Source organism: Lygodium microphyllum, chromosome 28 (assembly GCF_053477565.2).
Source record: "Lygodium microphyllum isolate KBCC chromosome 28, Lygodium_microphyllum_v1.1.10, whole genome shotgun sequence".
NCBI classification, from domain to species: Eukaryota; Viridiplantae; Streptophyta; class Polypodiopsida; order Schizaeales; family Lygodiaceae; genus Lygodium; species Lygodium microphyllum.
The window spans coordinates 118,967,392-118,991,631 of NC_141162.1; the positions used below are offsets into that span (position 1 = coordinate 118,967,392).

A 24,240-nucleotide genomic window follows, 5' to 3' on the forward strand; every position below is an offset into this window, starting at 1 on the left:
GATACTCATAATCAAGAAGAATTGCCCAGGAGTAAGTGCCAAGGTTGCCTAAGCAATAGTTGGAGATGAGGTTTGAGCTAGGACACTAGAGCAAAATAGCATGGACAACAAGTGCAAACAATGTGAGTTGTCTTGGAGGGGCTAATGCCTAATACAAAACTTGATGATCACTTGGCAATGCTTGGGAGGTCCTGTGTAGGCCATGGAGTAAGTTGAGATGATGGAAAAAATTTGTTTTATCTCAAATAGATGAAGGTTGGGCTACCATGGAAGGTGCAAGTGAAGCTATCTTCCCTAGGCTAAAAGGAATGTTGATGAAGCTCCTTGAATGCATGCTTTGATACCAAATGAAAGGTGGAAAGGTGAGCAAGAATGAGAGCACAAGAGCAAGAGCTATGGAGATTGGAGCAACAAGAGAGAGCAAGATCATATGTGGGAACTCCAATAGTCACAATGTGTGATATGTTGTCCCTTATTCTATTGACATAGTAAAAATAAATAATAGACTGATAGTGATGGACAATTGCTACCTATAGTGTACAAGTGTAGGGGCAATAAGTACAAGATAAATATAGGTGAATAAGCATGTGCGGCTTTTAACCCCCAACAATGGTTTCCTCTCTTCATTATGTGCTCTAAGCAACTCCTCAAGCATCTCCTTGCTTCTCTTAGTAGTACGTGTCTCTTTCAAGTCAAGGATTTTCTCCTTGCCTTTTCCTCAAAGTTTGACAAGAGCACCATTGTTGACAGTTGTAACTATCCTCAAATTTAGGAGTGTTAGATTTATTCTGTGCTACATATACTACCTTGCATTTGCTCACTTTAAAGCTCTGTTGAAAAGTATTCCTTTCCCACATGTTTGTGGTTTGGCGGTACATGAAACACGATGGGAAAGGTTTCATTTTTGATAGTTGTAGGATTTTGCACTTTCCTCTCCTATGCCCTCTTTTCATAGTAAGCTTGACCCTAAGATAAATAGGTGGTACCATCTCATTGTCTTCTAGATTTAGGTTGCAAATTCAACCTTTTGTATGTAAATCTTTAAGTTCCTAGTTGCGCTATTAGATGTGGTTTGTGCATAAAAATTGTGGCTCATCCATACCATGTCACTTGTAGAGCATTCAAGGTCAAGGTGTTGACTTTTCTCATTTTCATTTATATATGTTGAAGGTATTCTGACTTATTCTAATAGTGAGTAGTCTCAGCAAGCTACGTAGATATTCTTGGGTGGCCTAATTGCCCTTGATGGCTAGTTGGACCCTTTGAAATTCAATTTTCTCTATTCCCTTAGCATTTGTGCTTTGAGGGTATCTATTGGTTATGTGGATGCTTGTACTGATCACATGTATGGGTTATACTCTCATTGAGCTTTGAGCTTTGATCTTAATTACATACACTTTGGATGTATATGCTCTTGGATGTAGGCTTGATGTGTCTTGGGTTCCTAGGTGCTTTGAGATTTATGTACTGAGCTTAGTTTGCTCATTGGCTATTCTAGTTTGCTTTGAGTGGGAGTAGATTGGCATTTTATTTGCAGAGCTTGGATTCTTGAGTCAGTGGGAGACTCTTACATGCTCATTGGTTTATACATACATTGTCTCTATAGACATTGATGATTGTGGGCTGATTTAGATTTACTTTGATACCCAATACTTTCTCCTATGATGGATACACCCTATGTTTATGTACATGTGCTGCACTATCCATATGCAATGAGTTTGGTTGTTTATTACTTGAGAGATCTCTTATGCACAATCGATTTATGTACATGTTTTCCCTATTAGTTGGGATGCATCTATGTACCTAACATACTTTGGTTCTCTAAGAGTACTTGGTACCTAGAGGTCTATGCTCATTCTTGTACACTACTAGTTGCATTTTCAACCTAGTTGCTTTCTGGACTTCCTCACCAGTGGGACCTTAGTATTTTGGTCTTTTTCTCGTAGTTGCATACTCTTTTACTATAGTCATATGGACAAGAATGTTGAAATTCTATTTTAAGTCATTTTGTTGAGAGTAGACACTTGGTTTGAGCACTTTAGTGCATTTATTTTGTTGATAGGCATACATTCTATATGTTGCATACTATTTTAGGTTGATTTTGGGGTGGATTTATTGTAATCATTACAACCCATTTACCCTTTGTTCTACAATTATAATGGCATCTACTTGTGGGGGTAGTGCCATTTTCAACATAAACAAGTTTGATGGCAATAACTTTAACTATTGGAAGACCTAGATATGGCAAGTTTTGGTTCAAAAGTAGCAAATTAGACTATTGAAGACTAAAGGGACAAATCCTAAAGAGTATGATGTAGAGGCTTTGGTGGATCTTGATGAGTTATGCAAGTCTATTGTTATCTTGTATTTGTCAAAGCAGGTTTACTTTAATGTCATTGAGACTAAAAGTAGTGCCTCGGAGTTATGGGAGAAAATATGTAATCTTTAGGATAAGTAAAGCCTTGCCTTGCAACTTTATTGACTTAGGAAACTCATGGATCTTTGCATGAAGGAAGGCACTATTATGTCTTCTCACTTGAATGAGCTTCATTCCATTTCTAACTAACTTACTTTGTAGGGGATTACTTTTGAGGAGAATGTTAGGGTTATGTTCTTGCTTGTCACTTTGCCTGAGTCTTAGGATACTTTTTGCATTGCCATAACTACTAATGCTCTTCCAAATGGTTTTAAGCTCAAAGAAGTAGAGGGTCTCTTACTTATTGAGGAAGTAAATAGAAAGAATATTGATGCAACCCGTGCCTCTCATGCACTCATAGTTAAAGACCGTATTGGAGGTAGATATGGTAACCACCATGTAGTAGAGATACACATATAAGGCAAGTCAAAGTCTAGATCTCGTGGGTAGGGTCACAATAAATCCTGTGGCCCCAAGTAATTTCTTACATGTTAGATTTGTGAGTAGCAAGGTCATATTCAGCCACATTGGCATAAAATGCACCAAGATAGGTGATATAAAGGCAAGTTAAAAGCACATGATAATGCTAAGGCTTTGGATAATTGTAGTATCACAATGTCTATTGCTGCAACTTGTACAAACTCCAAACCGACCATCCTTTCTCCACTCAAGGCCAAGAAACCAAAGAAACATGCAAAAATGGGTGTAGTATATTCACCATATCCTACCTCTCTCATTGTGGTTTGACCTATTGAGAGGAACACTGATAGCGTCATTATTCAAGTGATGCTCTCTTAATTATCTTCAATTTTCTTGTGTGTGCGTGTGTGTGCGCATGCGCATGCGCGCTATTGCTACATCAAGCTCTCCACATGGAGGTGGACATGAGATTAAGAAGGAGAAGAAATGAAATGAAAATAATGGAGAAGAGAGGCTTTTTCTATAGTCCCTCACACTCTCTCTTACTTTCTTTGAGACACACACACACACGCGCGCGCTCGCTCTCTCTCTCTCTCTCTCTCTCTCTCTCTCTCTCATGAAGGGTAATTGTATTAATTACCGAAACACAAAATTACAAGTACAAACAGTCAGTATGACTATCAAGGAAACCAAAGAAACCACAATTGCTAGCTCAATGCCAATGGAGAAGGCCTCTAAAACAGGTGATATAACTATGCACGCTGAAGTGGAATAAAAAACAAATGCATTCCACAAAGTCCATATGTGCCAACAACTTGAGAAGCACAAAAAATGGAAGATAACTTTCAGATGTGGCTTCACAAGATCTAAGTTTTTAGGTTGTCCAAATACTTAATCCTTTGGAAGCATCGATAATCCTACCACTCAAGACCAGTATAGACAATAGAGACCAAAATTTTCTCAACACCAAAACAATAAAGAAAATGATGATGAGACAATGTCTTGAGAATGCAGAGGCAAGGAGAAGAGCACCGACCAACATTCATGAAATAAAGTCTTTGTATTTAAATTGAATCTTATTGAGCTAGCCCATCGTCACCATATATTTCCACCAAGTGTTATGGAGAACCCAATTGTAGTTGCCCTTCTAGGCTAGCCAATCCTTATCTCATACCAATAAGTGGTATATCTAATTCATTGATATGCTCCCAAATGCAGTCAACTAGTAATTATCCAATCTTCCCAAGGGGTGTCCTTGTTCAAAAGGGAGAATGGGCTAGAAAGCACATAAGGAATTTGAAATGGTGGCCCATGAATGACAATAGGCACTAGGAACATGAGAAAAAATGTCGAAGTGATTTGAAAGACATGACAACAACGCTTGTAGGCAAGAGCGCATTGCAAGAGTGGTCAACCCTAGTCATGCCATTCTATTCAACATTAGTTACTATTGTTGTATGCCTTCCATAGAAGAAGCTTTGAAAAAACATGCACTTCATCTCTCAAGGAGTTTTCTAGCTCACAATCAAGAGGGGGATGCCAAGAAGATTTGGTAAGCACTAGTCTCTAAGAATGGACCATATGATTCAAGAGCACGGAAGATTTAAAATGAACAGGTTGTTCAACATCAGACACATGCCACCATGAAGCAAGAATCTAGGTGTTTCCATGCACAATACCCTAGTCTTCAAGAAAAGATCTAGCAATCAAAGACCAAGGTAACCGTCCCTCACACAAAGCTTGAAATAGAGATCAATGAAGAGCAATCGTATGTGTGTCCACATTCAAAACAACCCCACCTCCCATTCTTTTCAAAGTGCAAACATGATTCCAAAAAATCAAAGAAATTCCCAATTGTGTAGAATCATTCTTCCAAAGCAAGAACGATTTTTCTAGATCCAATCAAATCATCACCAGTTCCTGATTTATGTAATGTGCATAGTTTATCCACCTTAGGATATTCAAGATGTTATGCAAAATGTTCCTTCCTTTGATGAAGCCATCTTGTACAAACAATATCAAGGAGGTACTTATGCAATCTATTAGCCAATACTTTTGTAAAGTTCTCGTACACACTTAGCATCAAGGAATTTGGTTATCAATACTTCAGAGCATAAGGGGACGACACTTTGGGAACAAGTCTTATGACACCTTCCTTCCAAAAGGTTGGCATTTTTCTTGTCATCCAAATCTATTGACATAAAGTGGTCAAAGGCATGGCCAATTGAGTTGCATATGTCTCAAAGAACTCAATAGTAAGTCCATTCCACCCAGGACTCTTATCTTTAGGCAAGTGCAATGAGATTTCCATCGCCTCATCTTGTGATATATCCACCTCTAGTAGTTCAACTATACCTGGAAAGACTTGATTCTTAACCATATCACAAAACAAAGAATGGGTTGCCAAGATTGTGCCTAAAATAGATGATTGTGATCCAGAAAATTCATAAAGTAATCTTTGCACATACACACAATTCCTTAAGGATCTATAACCATTTCACCTGTTGGATTGCTCAAGTTGACCACATTTTCCTTGGCAAAGGAAGCATGTAAACCATGATAAAATTTATGGAACTAGCAATTATTATCTTGCAATCCCTTTAATAATGTAGCAATTTTAGCCTGCTAGTAGTAAGATCATAGTATTATCTAGCAATCCCTTTGATAACACAATAATTTTAGCTTGCTAGTAAGATCACCTTTGATAAGTATTAATGAGTTGTGACAGTTTTGTTTTTTGTTTTTTTGTTTTTTTGAGCTGGGTGCCTAATCAGGCTCAAAGGCGGAACGGTGTGCCACCACTAGCTTATGATTTCACTACTTCCTTTAGGATAAAGATCCTTGGAAGACTCTGCTTACCACCCAAATGATGGAGTGTGGGTAGGCACCTATAGCACCCTAGTTTAGGGGTCCAGGGAGTGCTAGACTCTCACTAGCTAAAACTGCTAATCTCGACGGATTCCCTTAGAGGGATGCCATACCCCAAGGTTGGGCGTTGGCTCGAAGAGTTGTGACAGTCTCACATAGCTAGAAAGTAAGAGGTAGTCCTGTGGGGGAGTCAATTAGTAGAGAATGCACCAAGGCGAGGAGCTAGTCGATAGCCTACAATCTTTCTTTGTATTTGGAGTGTAGCATGATGTATTCCATATTGCCTAACATCCATTTGCACATTATGTACCAATAGATTAAGAGAGCTGGCCCCTTTAGATGGAAGATCTAGTGGGATTTGATGCAACGACTGTCCCATGTAGCCTCATTTTAAAGCATGAAAAGGTTGCTGAGATTGGTTGGTTTGTTTGGTGGTAGCCATGGTCTAAAAAGTGACACATTTTTCCATTTAATAAATTGATTTGATTGATAGGTAACCATTCTTGGGCCGTGTGCTATCCCATCCTCCATTGCAGGTGCAAACCTGAAGGCCATGGGGACTTGTGAATTTGAGAGTGGGTTCGCAACCTGGTTGCAAACCTCGGCTGGGTGGGAACACGGCCTTATGCGAGGGGGGAGTCTCTTGTCAATGGGACGCCCAAGCTCACGGGGAGGCTTATTACTAACGACTAAAAACGGTCAGCCTGTTCCTGTCCCTGCGAAGGCGTGCGTATGTGCGAAACCATGGACCAGCGGGGACTCATCCCTTGGAAGCCTGTGTCCTGCCGCTCCTGCGAGCCTTCTCCCAAGCAGCGCAGAGTGGATATCCTCCTGCAGCCCTTCTTCGATGAGCAGAAGCGCCAGGTCTTCATCTCTCTCTCTCTCTCCCTCCCCCCCACCCTCCCCAAAAGGGTAATTACATCAATCGCTGTGAATGTAATATGCAAGAGTCACAAGAGAACTATATGTATGCCAAAGAGACTGAAGCCAAATCATCCCTGGAAATGAGGGTTGCATACTCTATGGTGCTAAACTGCCAGAGTAAGAGACGAAGTGGCCGATATGATTGCATCTTGCATCGCCTCCCTGTTGTATCCCGAAGCATGAGTTTGTGGCACAATCCTTAAGGAAGCATCAGTTTGTGGCACCGTACTGCAGGGAACATTCAGTTAATGGCATTCGTATCATCTTGTATGACAGTCCAGGACGCATAAACAATGAAATCAAGAACTTCTGGAATAGTTGAAAGAAGCGACTGAAGCCCATTGGTCTACCTCCTCCTGATGTGATACTTTTTAAAGTACTTCACAGCAACAAAGTGAGGAAGGAACCACTGTAAGGAAGTGACTCAGAAGGTGATGTCATAGCTATATGGAGCTTACAAAGAGAACTGAGCAACTTAATTCTGCAGGAGCTGCAGCTTGTTATTGGTGCTAATGCAGGGACCAACACACAAATTCTTGTAAACCTTGTAGAGATCAAAGAAAGGACGTTTGCAGCAACAGCATTAAGGGATGTGGAATTGATATTAAGGCCTGATGCTTTGAGCTTGTTACTGAAGCAAGTTAGGGAAGGTTCATGCGCATTTGAGTTTGGAAGCTTGTCCTGCTGCATAAAACTCAATTCGAATTAGGATTACTAGGTACCCCCATTCCTTGTGTATTGGCAACCATTTGCCATTCTCAGAATGAGCTGTCAACTCTTAAAGCATGCATTCATGTGAGTCAATATTGAGATAGTGTCTCCAACTCCATTTTGGTCATGCTCATCGTTTGTCTACAATATGTCACTTTTGGCACATTGACCCACCAAGGGTGTGTTGAGAGTCATTTCCTGGACACACGCGGCCATGTTAGTAGTGTCACGTGGCAGGCTGCCACATGGCAGCAGTCGGACAGTCCGACTGCATCAGTCCGCTGCATTAAAGCCAACCAGATCATTTATTGATATTATTTACAGCCTATAAATAGGCTGAGTTTTCAGCAGTCTACACATTGTCTCTGACAGATTTCAGTCTGCTGATTGCGGAGATTGCTCTTGGGGTTGACGGAGATCGAGATCCTCGAGGTGGAGACATGTGCATATATTTTCTCTGCACCCGTGTATAATTCTGCATCCTTATACAACATTCTTCATTGCAGATTTTCTGCGTTTCACTATCTCTTTATTTTTTTTTTGTGAAGATTTTCTGCATTTCACTATCTCTTTCTCTCTCTCTCTTCTCTCTCTGTTCACTCTTTGTCATGGTCATTCACTTCCACATTGCTTCACTCTAACATGGTATCAGAGCATTGAAGGACGGTGGACCTATCTGAAGAGGAGGTTTTAGCGCGACACAACGCTGCATTTTCAGCGTTCAAGTGCGAGCAAGTGGGCTGTACATCAAAACAAGGCTGAGGCGAGCGTGGGCGTGCAAGAAAAGAGAAGATTTGCTGAAGCTGCTGCTGTTTTTGCTGTTAGAGAAGGAAGAAGGCTGTGTTTTTAGCCTTCAAGTGCAGATTTTACCTTTTCATCACCTCCAATAGGTAAAGAAGGAACGGGATGAGCGAACCTTAGCCCTAGCAGGCTGTATTTTCACAATCAAAGGGGGCTGCTTTTTGTGTTTTGTGCAGGCGTTGGGAGTGAAGATGTCTTCTGAGGCCAAGACAGAGTTTAGGCAATCATGAACCGGAAGGCGCCCGTCCTACCGGCTTTTCCTTCAGATCAAAAGCTCGATGGTGAGAACTACCGCTTTTAGCGGGTCATGATGCTTGCTATACTGGAGTCCTATGATTTGGCGGAGCTTGTTACGGAGGCTATCAATTGTCCTTTGCGAGACGAGTCTAGACTCTCTTTCAGTGAGAAGGCGGAGTTGGTAAAGGCTTAGGCACATTGGGATAAACTCAATGCTCGCATTCACTCATTTTTATTTCTCTCATATACTACAACTGTTATCTCTCATATAGAGCATTTGACGGTGGCTAGGGAAATATGGCTGGAGTTGGATCATATTTATAATCGGATGACCGTCATGAAGTGAGTTTCTTTGGAAGTGAAAATGAGGACTATGAGTGTCAATAAGTCATCATCCATGCAGGAGCATGTCAACAAGCTAAGGTAGCTTTAGATGCAGGTTCAAAATGTAGTGAAGGTGATCACTTCTGAAGACATGGCAATAACTCTCATTTCACAGTTACCACCTCGCTTTAGTGGTTTTATTCCGCCTTGATTGCTTCAAGGCGGTCTAAGACTCTTTGGTGGGAAGAGTTGATTTGTATGGTCTTGGATCAAGAGGAGCAAGTGAAAGGAACCAATGCTTCGAAATCTGAAGCTTTGGTTGGTCAATCCTATCAGAAGAAGGGGAAGGACCAAAAGAAGAAGAAGGAAGACAAATCTAAGAAGGACAAAGACAAGGAGTCTACTTGTCACATTTGTGGTAAAACATGTCACTGGAAGAAGGATTACCCCGAAAAGGAGAAGAAGGAGAAGGAGAAGAAGGAGAAATCTTCAAAGGATTTTGGAGCGGTGGCTGCTCCCTCATCAACTGCTTTCCTCCATTTGGAGGTGGTTGAGGATTCGACCTTGCCGGCTTTTGATGCTGTGTTGATGGCCCCATTTACTCGGGAGTGGATTGTTGACGGAGGTGCCTCTAGGCACATGACCCCTTCTTCAGCAGGTGTTACTCATTTGCAGCCTTCCCATGGTTAGATTCTTATTGGAGATAGTTCATCTATTCCTGGCAACATGCATCTTATTCCAGATGGACGTGGTGGTGTCCATGCATCTCAGGTACTTATGTGCTGGCATTGGGGTATCATCTTCTCTTAGTGCACAAGATTTGTGCCCTTGGCCTCTTGGTCGAATTTGATGTGGATTCTTTTCGGATTCTTGATTGAGGATCGAGAGCGGTTCTTTCTTTAGGTTATGAGGAGAATGGAGTCTATATATTGCGGTCTTCTTCTGCCTTGACTTCTCTTCTTCTTACCTCCCAAACTCAGAGCTTTGGCATGCTCGGTTTGGTCACCTCAATTATGAATACCTTCGAAAGGCGTCTAAGGACTAGTTAGTTTGAGGTTTGCCAGATATTGTGGTGAGTCAGTAGCCTTGTATATCCTGCATCCGTGGGAAGCAGACTCGTGATGTTGTTCTTCCCAGTAAGGCTTTGAGGTGGTCTTCAGCACCCTTCGAGCTTGTTTCCACCAACCTTTGTGGACCGATGAGGATGGAATCCCTTCGAGGGAGTTTGTACTTCATGCTCATTTATAGATGATTACAGCAGGATCACATGGGCCTATTTCTTGAAGCTGAAGTTGGAGGCTTTCTCCAACTTCAAGGATTGGTTGCTCTTTGAGGAGAACCGATCGGGGCGGAAGCTGAAGACCTTACGATCAGATAAGGGTGGAGAATTTGTTTCTAATAAGTTTGCTCGGTTTTGTGCAGATCGTGGCATACATCAGGAGTTTGCTAATACAAACACCCCTCAGGAGAATGGCATTTTGGGGCGGAAGAATCGCAGTGTGATCGAGATGGCCCGTACTATGATGGAGCATCGTTAGACACCTCAGTGTCTATGGGTTGAGGTTGTGGCTACTTCAGTTCACATCCTTAATCGTTCCTCTACTTCCGCTGTTGTTAGTATGACTCCTTTTGTGGCGTACTTTGGATCAAAGCCTAATGTTTCTTATTTCAGGGTTTTTTGGGTGTGATGCTTATGTTCACATCCCGAAGACACAGCGTGACAAATTTGAAGCGGCTTCTAGAAGACAAGTGTTTGTGGGCTATAGCTCGCAATCTGTGATGTTCAGTTCATGGAGATTCTAGCCCCAGAGGGGGGTGAGGATCACCGTGTACTTGGAGATCTTGGTGATAGTTGGGCCCCAGCGATTGTTCCTCTCGAGCGTGTGTCTCTTGAGGACTCTTCTTCGGATGAGGAGCCTACTACCCGGCCATCGGATTCACCAATTGGTTCTCCATTGATGGTGGACCTTCTAGAAACTTCAGCAGATGGAGAGCTCTAAGGCGAGATCCGGCCTCCTCCTTGTTGGGCCCGTGACACGCTTTGAGATTCAAGGATCAAGGGGGCCCCTGAGTAGTGGCAACTGTAGGATGGACCTGAGGAATGGCAACCGTAGGATGGACCGTGGAGGTCATGGTGGCACCAGGCATATACTATGGAGCTTGTTTGCTCTAACTACTGTTTGATGTCTCGTGTTATGCAAGATAGAGAGCCTACATCAGTGAAGGAGGCTTTACAGTCTGATCATTGGCGGAAAGCAATGGAAGCCGAGTTGGAGGCTATTAAGCGGAATGGCACTTGGTACCTTGTGCCTCATTCCTCTCATAAGAAGGTGATTGGTGTCAAATGGGTCTTCAAGATGAAGTACCATAGTAACGGCTCTTTGGATAAGCACAAGGCTCGCCTTGTTGCTAAAGGTTTTGCACAACGCCTAGGTATTGATTCCCATGATATTTTTGCCCCTACTGCTCGCATGGCGACTATTCATGCTATTCTTGCCTTGGCTGGTCATAGGAGATGGCTTGTCTTTTAGTTGGATATGAAGTCAGCCTTCTTGAATGGTCATTTGAAGGAGGAGATCTATGTAGAGTAGCCTCTTGGCTTTGGTTCCTCAGATGGGAAGGTTTATAGGTTGAAGAAGGCCTTGTATGGCCTGAAGCAGGCTCCGCGTGCTTGAAATGAGAAGATTGATTTGTTTCTCTAGGCCAAGTTGGGATATTGGCGCTCTAGGGCCGATCCGTAGCTTTATGTGTACACTTCCGAGAGTGGTCGTGTGTTGTTTGTTTTGTATGTTGATGACTTGATTGTTACAGTGATCATGCCCAAAAGGTCAAAGAGATGAAGATAGCCCTACATGAACAGTTCGAGATGACGGATTTAGGACTTCTCCATTTCTTTTTGGGCCACAAGATTTATCAGTCTTAGAGGGGGATTTTCATCTCTTAGCAAAGATATGTACAGGAGCTCTTGGTGACTTTTGACATGGAGGATTGTCGGTCCATTTCTACTCCTATGGATCCGAATTGAAAGGCCACTTCACACGCAGATTCTTCTTTGGCGGATGCTACCCTCTACCATCAGCTGATTGGATCATTGATTTGACTTCTCAACACATGGGTTGATCTATGTTTTGTTGTAGGTCTTTTGGTTGGGTTCATGAGTGCACCTCAGCAGGTGCATTGGCATGCTGCTCAGAGGATACTTTGGTTTCTGAGGGGGACCTCCGAACTTAGGATTTCCTATCCAGCAGGTACAGGTGCTTCTGATATTGTTCTTACATGTTGGAGTGATTCGGATTGGATTGGCAATGTGGATCAAAGGCAGTCTACTACAAGTTATTGTTTTACCTTGGGTGCTGGTGCTATCTCTTGGAGTAGCAAGACGCAGCCCACGGTAGCCCTATCTTCGATTGAGGCAGAGTATCTGTTGCGTCTTCTACCACATGTGAGACTGTGTGGCTTCGGCTGTTGTTGGAGGAGCTTGGCTGCCCCCAGACTCGTCCTACTATCTTGTGTTGCGATAATGAGAGTTGCATTGCCTTGGCACGGAATCCCATATTCCATGCTCAAACGAAGCACATAGAGATCTAGTATCGCTTCATCAGGGAGAAGCTTATGGATGAGACCATTGATGTGGAATACTGTAAGACCGAAGACAATCTTGCAGATTTGTTTACGAAGGCACTTCCCCAGGCTTTACTTCACCAAAACTCCAGTTCCCTCTGTCTGCTGCCTTGTCCAGGATCTGAGAGGGGGTGTTGAGAGTCATTTCTTGGATAGACGTGGCCACGTCAGCAGTGCCACATGGCAGCAGTCGGACAGTTCGACTGCATCAGTAGCATTTAATGCAGCTGACCTGATCATTTATTGATATTATTTACAGCCTATAAATAGGCTGAGTTTTCAGCAGTCTACACATTGTCTTTGACAGATTTCAGTTTGCTGATTGCGGAGATTGCTCTTGGGGTTGACGGAGATCGAGATCCTCAAGGTGGAGACATACGCAGATATTTTCTTTGCACTTGTGTATAATTCTGCATCCTTATACAGCATTCTTCACTACAGATTTTCTGCGTTTCACTATCTCTTTCTCTCTGTTCACTCTTTGTCATGGTCATTTGCTTCCGCATTGCTTCACTCTGACAGGGTGGAGTCCTATCATCATGTGTATGTACATCGTTTGTCTACGGAATGTTACTTTTGGCACATTGACTCACCAAGGGTGGAGTCATTGACTCATGAAGGGTGGAGTCCCATCATCATGTATATGTACATGAGTTCTCATCACACATTGTATTAGCACATGGCAAAAGTGAGTCCAAGTGTCAGTTATTCATCCCATTGTTACGTATTTTATAGATGAGTTATCATCTTAGATTGTACGAGCACATGGCAGAGGTGATTGTGAGTTATTCAGTCCTCATCATGCATCTTCATTGAATATCATTCGAGCACTATTGGGAGTTGTACGCCCATGTACGCCCATCTAGTTTGTGTACTCATTTTCATCGGTGTGTTGTGAGAGTGAGTTTGCTATTGCTTTAGTTTCTCTCAGGGTATTAGAACTAGCTTCTCCAAGTCTCTAAAGTTCCAAGTATGTAAGGCTGCTATTCATGGCATACAAGGCAAAAAGAGTGTCAAATGCGCAAGGTGTATCTCTACTTAGAATGTCTAGGAGCAACACATTGGTGAAGGCGGTAAGGCTTCATGAAGGTTGGCTAGAGTTGAATAGACATGATTGACTGCAGGGCACATTCTTCAGCAAAGATGACCACAGGGCACCTTTTTTTGCGAAGAAAAGAGAATTATTAATAACACCTTGGAGACAACCCCCTAAGGTAAATACAAAGTACAAGGAACTCTGCTCAAATAATGATTAAAGAGAAGAGGTTGTCTCCTCTTATCTTCAATAGTAGTCGGAGGGAGTTGGCGAAGCCCCGAAGATACAGATCTCCATGCTCTAATAATGGCAGCTTTAAATCTTACTTCAAAGCTCCTCCCTAAATCTAAAGTATCTAGTGAATGCTGGGCTGCCATGTGAAGAAAATTGCTAGGGTTTGCACTGAGGACACACAGAGTGTACGACCACAATAGAAACACAAAGAGACAGACACAGACACAGAGGGCAAAACTCAAAACCCTAAACGCAAAACTCAAAACTCAAACACAGAAATTCAAACACAAACAGAAGAAGGGAGAGAGAGAACACAACTCTGAAGTGAATGAATGGTGTAAATGAATGTAAGAGTGTACAGTGTGCTCAAGGGTAGAGCAATGTCAGAGTGTGACGTCCATCGGAGACGGATCCCAAGTCTGTGACCACCAGTCGGAGTATAGGAGTGCTGAATAGTGAATGGCAGCTGGCTGGTCATCAAAATGTACCAATCTAGAGGCTGGAAACTGGTAAACGCAGTAGTGTACCACCGATTGGAGGCTGGAAACTGTGCACAGTTTGCTATAAACAGCAGGCTGAAACAGTGTCTGATGTGGCTGGCGATGACTAGATGATGAGATTGTAGCAGATGATGATGTGGCTAGCAGCTGACGTCAACATGGATGAAGGCGCCAGCAGCAGGAGCAAACACAAATGGAGTGGTAGCAGTCTCAAGGGCTGGACAGCCATGTGGGAGGAGATTGATGGCTGAAATCTGCACGTGGAGTGAGAAACTTGCACAGACGGAATGAGGCTGAATGGAGGCAGCCTATCTATTTATAAATGTGGAAGGGTGCCCCGAAAATTAGGGTTTTCACTAAACTCTCTCGAACCGCTCCCGGTTTTAGGGTTTTCACTAAACTCTCTTGAACCGCTCCCCGTTTTAGGGTTTTCACTCTAAAAGTCCAGTTTTTAGTGTGTTTTGGGGCTGTCTAAGAGGCTAATCAGCAAGTAATGCATGTTTTAGCTCAACATGCCATGGTCCTCCATTTGTAGGTGTCATATCCTATAGCCTCCCCATTAAACGTTCCAGGGCTCCTCGCCTAGAAGCAGACCCCTAACAATGAGCTTAACCAATAAGGCTTTGCTTTGGCTATCTTCCATCTATGAATGTTGAATCTATCTCCTTTTGCCCTGCCAATAATGACCTGGCTACATACTAAGAATAGAGAGCATCTACTCCCTTGGCCCACTGCTTTGGAAAGCCCATCCTGAGTATGGTGCCCTCTAGGAACTCCTAGTCCACGTGATCATATGCCTTCTTAAAGTTGAGAAGGAGCACAATAAGGTCTTGCCTCCTGGACCTAGCCAAAGTTGTGGTCTCTCAAAAGGTGAAAATGTTGTCTAAGAAGTTGCACTCTCGGACAAATCCTGTTTGAGTATGGTGTATAATATCTGACATCAATGGTGCTAACTTGAGACTAATCGCCTTTGCAAGGATCTTGTAGGCGATTCCAAGCAAGGTGATTGGTCTCCATTGTGTGATCTCCAATCTCTACTTCCTTTGGGGATTAGATGAATCAACCCCTTGAAAAGTCTCTTTAGTGTAGCCCCTGGTGCCATAATCTCCTGAAAGTCCGAGTGAAGATCTGTACTGATAAGATCCAAGTAGCTCACAAAGGAGGACTTATCTAGTCCGTCTTCCCCTAAACACTTGCATGAGGGCAGCGTCCGAAGTGCCTCCTCCAATTCATCCTTTGTAAAATGAGCCATCAGATGCCTGCTCATCCTATCTGTAACCACCCTTCGGGTGCTTTGCCAAACTCTCTTTGTCTCTCATATCTAGGGGGCCTAGTGATGGATCCTAGTAGGGCCGTGTAGTACTGTGTGGCCACCTGTCTCACCTCCAAAGGACTGTTTGCAATGGATCCATCAGCTCTTCTGAGTCTCCAAACACCTTATCTAGTGTGTTTAGGCCCTGTTGTGGGGGAAAATCCCTATTAACCCTGTCACCAAACTAAGTCCAAAAAGAAGCTCATGCATGGAATATGTACTCGGATCTAACTTCCTTCATGTCATCAATCTTTGCTCTGATGATATGCATCCTCTCATATGTCCATTTGCATCCTGGCTGTCTCTCCTCCTTCCTCTGTAGTAGGGTTGTGGATGATGCTATAGTGGCTCTTTCCCTCTCTAGAAGGCCCTGTCTCCTCCTTGTGCCCTCCTTTCTGAAGAAGGAACTAATCTCCTGTAGGGTCTGGTCTAAGTCATTAGTTGCCTGTCCAACTGAGAAGGGTCTAGATCCCAAATTTGTGTGACAGCCTCTCTGAGATTGTCCTCATAGAATAATTGCTCTGGAATCTTGACACTGGAGTGGGGTCCCCATACTCTCTCAAAAAGAAGTATCTAAATCGGTCAGTGGTCTGAGAGGGTTGTGCTATGTATGGTACATGTAAGGCCACCTTTGTGGTTGCAGGCCTAGTCATCCACATAATATCTATTGATCCTATGGAAGGTCCTGGCTCCTACTACCTTGTCTCTCCTTGAGAATTGAAGTGAACCTGAGGTCCTACCAAACTCTATTGTGCATCACACTGATCCGAGTCTCTAATCTAGAATAAGAACTCCTCCCAAGCAACCTACTCTCCTCTCCTAATGATTTCTGTACATGATTGAGGGTAATTTAGAACTGTCTCTTGTCTCGCTGGCTATTCGGGGCATAAATGGCCAACTGACATTGAGTGTCTCCTCGATTCTCACTAAGACCCACATGGCTGTCCTTGGAACCAAAATGCCCTAGCATTGTATTGAATGAATCCACTGCTCCCCAATGCATATACATACTCCAACCTGTATCTTAATGGCACCCACAACTACTGCCCTGTAAGTGTGACATCGGGATATCCAGTTTGCCAAGAGATGGTGCTTTTGTAACATGAGAAAATCAATCGACCCTCCTACTAGAGTTCTGTGCAAATCCTGTCACATGAGGCTCTGGCCCTGCCTAAAGTGTTGTCCTCCGAAGCCTCATATGCTCCATGAGAGTATCCTCATGGATTGTGTCTCAACCTCTCGGATTGGTGTGGTTTTGCACCCCATGCCTACCTCAGCTGCCTCTTGGCATATACCTTATCATGTGTCCTCTCCACTATCTCTAATGTGGGGTGTAATGGGGGAAAGTCGTTAGAGTAAGAATCTAAGTCTTGTGCCTCTTGCTTCCTCTGCTGGGCCATCACATCTTCCCTTGCCAGCTTAGTGTCAGATACCAAAGATGGGCCGAACTCCAGAAGCTCAGCCTGTGAGAGGTGATGGTCTGGGAGATTGTGGCATATCTGCAGCCTGCTGTAACTCTTGAGAGGCTGCTGGTCTCACTGCCTCTTTGGGCTGTATCACATCAATCTGTGGTGCTGCCACAGTTGGGGTGTGGGACCTCTAGCTCATGTGAAGAAAATTGCTAGGGTTTGCACTGAGAACACACAGAGTGTACGACCACGACAGAAACACAAAGAGACAGATACAGACATAGAGGGAAAAACTCAAACCTTAAACACAAAACTCAAAACTCAAACACAAACAGAAGAAGGGAGAGAGAGAACACAACTTTGAAGTGAATGAATGCTGTAAATGAATGTAAGAGTGTACAGTGTGCTCAAGGGCAAAGCAATGTCGGAGTGTGACGTCCACCGGAGATGGATCCCAAGTCTGTGACCACCAATCCGAGTGTAGGAGTGCTGAATAGTGAATGGCAGCAGGCTGGTCACCAAAACTCAGCAGTCTGGAGGCTGGAAACTGGTAAACGCAGCAGTGTACCACCGATCCGAGGCTGGAAACTGTGCATAGTCTGCTATAAACAGGAGGCTGAAACATTGTTTGATGTGGTTGGCGATGATTGGATGATCAGATCGCAGCAAATGATGATGTCACCAGCAGTTGACGTTAGCATGGATGAAGGCGCCAGCAACAGGAGCAAACACGGATGGAGTGGCAGTAGTCTTGAGGGCTGGACAGCCACGTGGGAGGAGGTTGATGGTGGCTGAAATCTGCACGCAGAGTGAGAAACCTGCACAGATGGAATGAGGCTGAATGGGGGCAACCTGTCTATTTATAGATGTGGAAGGGTGCCCCAAAAATTAGGGTTTCCACTAAACTCTCTCGAATCGCTCCCCGTTTTAGGGTTTTTACTCTAAAAGAGCATTTTTTAGTGTGTTTTGGGGCTATTTAAGAGGCTAATCAGCAAGTAATGCATGTTTTGGCTCAACACCCCCTCTCACGCCCAAAACTGAGCTAAAAGGTTAGGCCAGCCATTGTGATGTTTACTTACCCCAAGGCGTCCCACCCCAAAGTAGCCAGGGCATCAGACAAAGGGTGCATGTCGGCTGCCGAGTTGCCTACCAAGACTATAGAGGCGATTGTTATCTTACCAAGGGAATCCAAGTAGTCATCCCAAAGAGGACAGGGCATTGGACAAAGGGTGCACGTCGGCTGCCCAGTATCCTACCAAGCCCTACAAAGGCGGATGGAACTACATGGAACTGTTTTTTTGTTTTTTGTTTTTCTTTTGAATAAGTGAGGTAAATTTTATGGGACGTGGAAAAAAAAGTGACCTAGAAGACGGGAGTAGGGAGGGTACACCCAACACATCACAAAATAGAACAGGCTAACCCACCCACTCAGGGTGTTGATGACGAGGAAAAATAGGTGATGAGGTATCCATGTGATGGAGGATGGTGGTGGGGTAACAACAGCCGCCGGTGGAAATAGCTTAAGATCCGCTCAAGTGGTGCTTTGCATAATGAGATGCAAAGTATGCTACATGCTGAAGAATGCTCATGCAGCAGGTGCCACTTGGACAATGTCCCTCATGGGAAAATTGTTCACTTGCTCAAGCGCCCTACTACAAAGATGATGAAATCATGCAATGCAAAGGGTAAGGTACAATAGGGGAAAGAAGCCGATGTCGAAGACAAAGTGCTGAAGCCTGCAGAATACCAAGAAGGGTAGAAACCCCCTCTCAACCTGGATGTAGATGTCGAAGAAGGAAGAGGAGCCAGATGTTGGTCTTTGTGTGGTGCCGAGAACCATAAGGAATGAAAGAAGATGGAGTAGATGAAGCACCCCGTTAGGAGAGCAAGATAGGAGTCACTGCCATGATAGCATCGAGAGAGATACTGCACGATCCGCCTCGGGAGGGGAAACCGCTATGCTGGAAAAAGAACAAGCACTCCTAGGATGATGAAACCATGAAAGGAATGGTGCGCATCCCCATGTCTCTAGTCCAGGAAGGACCAAAGCAATTTGCAAGTTAGTTCTACACTGAAAGACAAAACCTTGCAAAAGAGATGAGAATCTGCAAACACAGAGGTTAGTGGTGAGATGCTTCAAAGCAAAATAGAATAGAAAGAAAATCTGACTCAAAATAAATGCAATGAATGTGTATGTGTGAGTAAATGCAACAGAAAATAAAATAATAGAAAAGCTAAGGACAATGAATCCTATGGGCCTGACTCTAAGGGTGAGAAAAATGAATGCTAGACTGACCTAGGATATCCGAAAGGACCTAGAGACATGCTAGTCTAAGAAGGTGGCTACCATCGCGTACGTCCATTAGCAGGGCTTTGCTAAGGAAACGCTTGACGAGGTGGGGAGAAAGGTGAGATAGATGCATGAAGTGCAACGAGATCGGAATGTGCAGACCAATTAGCTAGTCCCTCAGGGGTAGTGAAAGAGATGGGTTGCTGAGGCTGTACTTGAGCCACATGTCCAGTAGCAACAACAGGTGCTGAAGGAGTAGATGAAGCAGGAGCGGAAGGCATAGCCCCACTGGACCATGCAGTTGCATCGGTCTGCCGAGGGTTTTTAGGTGGAAGACCTTGGGCCTTGGAGCGACACTCCTCGTCCACATGGCCCGCTCTTTAAAAGTGTGTGCAAAACCGGTTTTTCTTAGGAAGTTGCAGCCAGATAGGTCTAGATTCTTTGGTTCCATGTGAGGAAGAGGAGTCACCCTTTGATTGGCTTGCCTTCGCATTTGGCGAGTTCTTGCCACTAGTGGTTTTCCCCTCCGAAGAAGAGGCAACCAACCCCTCTGCTCTGAATAAGGCTGTGATGAGGATGTGGAGTGTAATCCAAGGTTTTGGAAAGATGATGAGAGGTGATCAAGGTGTGATATAGAAGAGGGTGGGACGGGAGGAAAGTGAGAAGTGTGTGTGACATGGTTAAATGCAACAGAAGCTATAGATGTAATTGAATTTCGTCTGCTTCGTGAGTCTCCTCTATTGAAGTTCACATAGGCAAAGCCATTCGGATCTTGTACCTCAAAAGAAGAACAGGTGAGGGTTTTGATTCATGCAACACAAAATAATTGTACAAAACTGACATCGAACTTGGCTGAGATGATGAAGATGGATTGCCAGACGTTCCAAATGCCGTATGTCCTCCATGATCAGAGAGGTGGCCAGCCTCACCAAACCGGTCCGAATGTGGTAGCAAAACTGGTAGGAGGGGTGTAAATATCACTGCACTTGTTGCGATAGTACTTCCTCAAAGTCCTCCTTTGTGATGTTAGTGAAATTTGGTGAAGGTGGAGTGCCATCCTTCTCACCGAGTCCATAATGCCGTCTCAGGGCCTCCAATGATGGAGAAGCCTGATAAGACATTATAGGAACTAGAGAAGAAGGTGTCTGGGACATTGTGATTCGGTTACAGGTTGTATTGTGTGCCTCGCACAAAGACTAGCTCTCCACAATATCCGCAAGATACTCTTTACAAGAGCACCGGCTCTGATACTATGTGAAGAAAATTGCTAGGTTTTGCACTGAGGACACACAGAGTGTACAACCACGACAGAAACACAAGGAGACAGACACAGAAACAGAGGGCAAAACTTAAACCCTAAACGCAAAACTCAAAACTCAAACACAAACAGAAGAAGGGAGAGAGAGAACACAACTCTGAAGTGAATGAATGCTGTAAATGAATGTAAGAGTGTACAGTGTGCTCAAGGGCAGAGCAATGTCGGAGAGTGACGTCCATCAAAGATGGATCCCAAGTCTGTGACCACCAATCGGAGTGTAGGAGTGCTGAATAGTGAATGGCAGCAGGCTGGTCACCAAAACTCAGCAGTCTGGAGGCTGGAAACTGGTAAACCCAGTAGTGTACCAGCAATCAGAGACTGGAAACTACAATGTGGCTGGCGATGACTGAATGATTAGATCGCAGCAGATGATGATGTCGCCAATAGCTGACATCAGCATGGATAAAGGCAACAGTAGCAGGAGCAAACATGGATGGAGTGGCAACAGTCTCGAGGGCTGGACAGCCACGTGGGAGGAGGTTGATGGCTGAAATCTGCACGTGGAGTGAGAAACCTGCACAAATGGAATGAGGCTGAATGGGGGCAGCCTGTCTATTTATAGATGTGGAAGGGTGGCCCAAAAATTAGGGTTTCCACTGAACTCTCTTGAACTCTCCCCATTTTAGGGTTTTTACTCTAAAAGAGCATTTTTTAGTGTGTTTTGGGGCTGTTTAAGAGGCTAATCAGCAAGTAATGCATGTTTTAGCTCAACAGCTCGTAGGCATTTAGGGGAGTGTTTGTGGGAGCAATGGGGGCCTTCAGTAGCTCTGCACGGACTGATGGCTTGAGTTCTTCACAACAAAGACAAAAATAAGCTCATAGAGTGCAGCTGCTATAGAAGACTTGTTCATGCATTTGAGTAATGTTTCGAAAGGTTGGTGCAATGCTAAATTGGCAGCCATTTCATCCAGCATCTACTAAGATGAGGAGATCACAATAAATATAACAATGGTGGTTGAACTAGGGTCATTGCCATGTGATAGTGAGAACTACTTTAATCAGACTTTTAAAAATCTTTCCTTTCTATTTTATCTTAATGTAATAATAGACATGTCACAAAGGTATCGTATGTGGGGCATTCTACCTAGATGTTGATCCAAAATGAGATACATTTTGTTTGAGTTTCTCATCTCAGATGAGTCCTCAATTCAAGGGGATTGGTCTTGAGGGAGAGTAATGTAACTTCATTTATATGTCGCATGAGTTAAGTTTGAAAGGAATGCATTTTGGGCCTTTGAGTTACATGCAAACACCCTTGAGGTATGCTTTCCTTTGTTAAGCCTTTCAGCCATATGCATATAGCTCTAAATTATGCTAAATTTTGGGCCTTTGAGTTTGTATATAGAATATACCATGTTTTCCGTTACTGTATCTTTCCTAGCCTTTTGCTTTTGTATTCAAGAATCTTGTGAGTCACTATTCATTGCTCCTATGTTGAAGGAAGATTTTCATGATTGCAGTTGCATTTTGTTTTGACTAGACACTACCTGATCTTCAAGTAACGACCTTTCCATAGATTTGTATGTTCATGTTGTCATAGGCTTAGTCATTTATGACCTGAAGGGGCATTTATTGAATATTTTATCCCCTTCTGTTTGTGAAAGCTAGTGTGACACTCGTACACCTCTTTGCATTAAATGAAAGTCAAGAATTAGATGTGACCTTTGGTCTCCAAATAAGTCCCTAGCTTCGACTTTTGATGTTTCCGTATATCATAAAATCCTTTATTAAGTTTTTGTTCTCTCCCCTTGCCTCTACATTGGGAGGACATGCTATGTTAGAGATCCTAGATGTAGAGGTGGAGACTAAGGAGCATTGCACATGTAGATATTGCTAGGAGATACGAGGCCACTGCTAAAACTTCCAATTGATGGGACATTACTGTGATCATTGGAAGCTAGGAATGAAGTCTCCATTCATTGCCAAGGACTTTTGGAAGGTGTTCACTAGTGAGGAGACAAAGCTGTCTCTTTCTTGACCATTTTGAACTGGAAGTTATAATTTGACCATAAAGCAATTTATGTGCAGACCATTTTGAATTGGAAGCTGCAAAATGCAAGAGCATTTTCAGACTTAGTTTGTTTAGTAGGGCTTGAGATTTATCTAGTTATCTCTACTTGTGAGACAATTGTGGAGATCTTAGACAAGCTATAGGATGTGTATGAGTGGCAATTTCCTATGAGAGCTATTCATCTTCAAGGCCAATGTTTACTCCCTTAGCTACAATTTCAGCTAGACCATGCAATCCTTCCTCATGCATGTCAAGGTTATTCATCTTTGGTTGATGACTCTTGCTTCACCTCTTACCACCCTTGACGATCAACAACTTCACTCCTTGGTTCTTTTTAAGTTTCCTCATGAGTATGATGTTATGGGCTTCCAAGTCACTCTCTTTTGATGCCTTGACTTCTATTCTCCTTGCCGAGGAATTTTTTCTTCAAGCATAGGGGCAGCTGTCTGCCGACCTTGGTGTTGGTGGCACTAAATTGGGTTTTAGGTCTAGTAAGAAGAAGAAGAAGAAGAAGAAGAAGAAGAGGTCCCTTTGCTAGTCTTGTGGAAAGTGTGGCCATCTTTTAAAGATTGTAAGAAGAAGGCTACCTCTTTCAAAGGGAAGGGCAACATGAAGAATGAGGATGCTTCTAGGTCTTCAGTGGATTCATCTTCTAGCTGCTCATTTGATGTTGGGGCAACAGTGGTAGGGCCTAAGACTATGTTGAAGCTGAGTTGTTGTGAGATGGAAGAGCCGAAGTGGAGGTTTGTGCAAAGAAGAGGATAATGAGTTTATGGAAGTGAAGATAGGGACATAGTGGACAAGAAGTCGCTGAAAGTAAAATATTGCACATGTGCTCATGTCAAAGGCCCAATAACATCTAGTGTGTTTGCGAACATGTGGAGATAGCTCATATATTGGAATATATCATTATGGATTTATAAAGTCTTAAAGCTCAAGTTTCCCTAGTGGATTGTTTGAGAGCTTCTACTTGGGTACTAGCTTTGGAGGTTAGAGAGGATAGTGATGTTGATGGCACTGGCATGTGAGCCATGGGTAGAGAATTTGATTTTCCTAGGTCAACTCTACTAGGAGTATTTGGGTATGACTTGTTACCTATGCATGCAAGTTAGTAGTATTTCTTCAAATTGTTTGATCAATTTGTGAATATCCTAATATGCATAGTAAGTTGTGACATTGCTAGTTGTTGGATGCTCATATTGGTTGAGCAATGATTCTATCCTTAAAGGAGAATGGAAGGATTTGTTATTCTACCTTTAGCATGCTTTCATCCAAAGAGGGAATGTGTGGAGGTGTAGCGTGGACATGTTGATGCTCTTGTCATAGTGAGAGAGGGCATATCCTAGTTGGCTTCTCTTATAGCGATTCTTCATGGGATTGTGGGCTTGGTGGTTTTCAGGTTCCACTATCTAAATCTGGCTGTTCTTTGGGCTTCTATTTTAGGAAGGGCTCATCAGAGAAATCTTGGATAATGTGTTGTCTCCAAGTTCATGTGTGTTTGTAGTAGTTTATGCTTCTTGTACTTGTGTATGAGGAACCATTAGGCATGCTCATGCTCATGAGAGGGACTCCACATTTTTCACATGACAAGTTTTGTCGACTGCTCATGTGACTAAATTTGGCCCATCGATGGTGCTTCAGACTCATTGTGTTCTCTGAGGTATACCCAGCAATAAGTTGTGCCTTATGTGTATCCACCTTAGGAGGACTGGATGGCCACTCTTTTGGGCCACTTGTGTTTCTTGTGTGGATAGTGGCGTGCACACTTGGCTTGTCCCTATATCTTTGTGCCTTTCTCTCTTTGTGGG

At 43.4% G+C, this 24,240-nt stretch overlaps 1 protein-coding gene across 3 annotated transcripts in view; it reads left to right on the forward strand.

Moving 5' to 3' along the window:
• The first annotated feature begins 6,287 nt into the window (after nt 1-6,287).
• LOC148011913 (uncharacterized) overlaps nt 6,288-24,240 on the forward strand; it is a 292,709-nt gene continuing 274,756 nt past the window's right edge. For all 3 annotated transcript variants that reach the window (XM_087670962.1, XM_087670965.1, XM_087670963.1), the window contains exon 1: nt 6,288-6,568. In XM_087670962.1, coding sequence (XP_087527088.1) covers nt 6,437-6,568 — 132 coding nt within the window. In that variant the 5' untranslated portion in view covers nt 6,288-6,436. The remainder of the gene's footprint in view (nt 6,569-24,240) is intronic.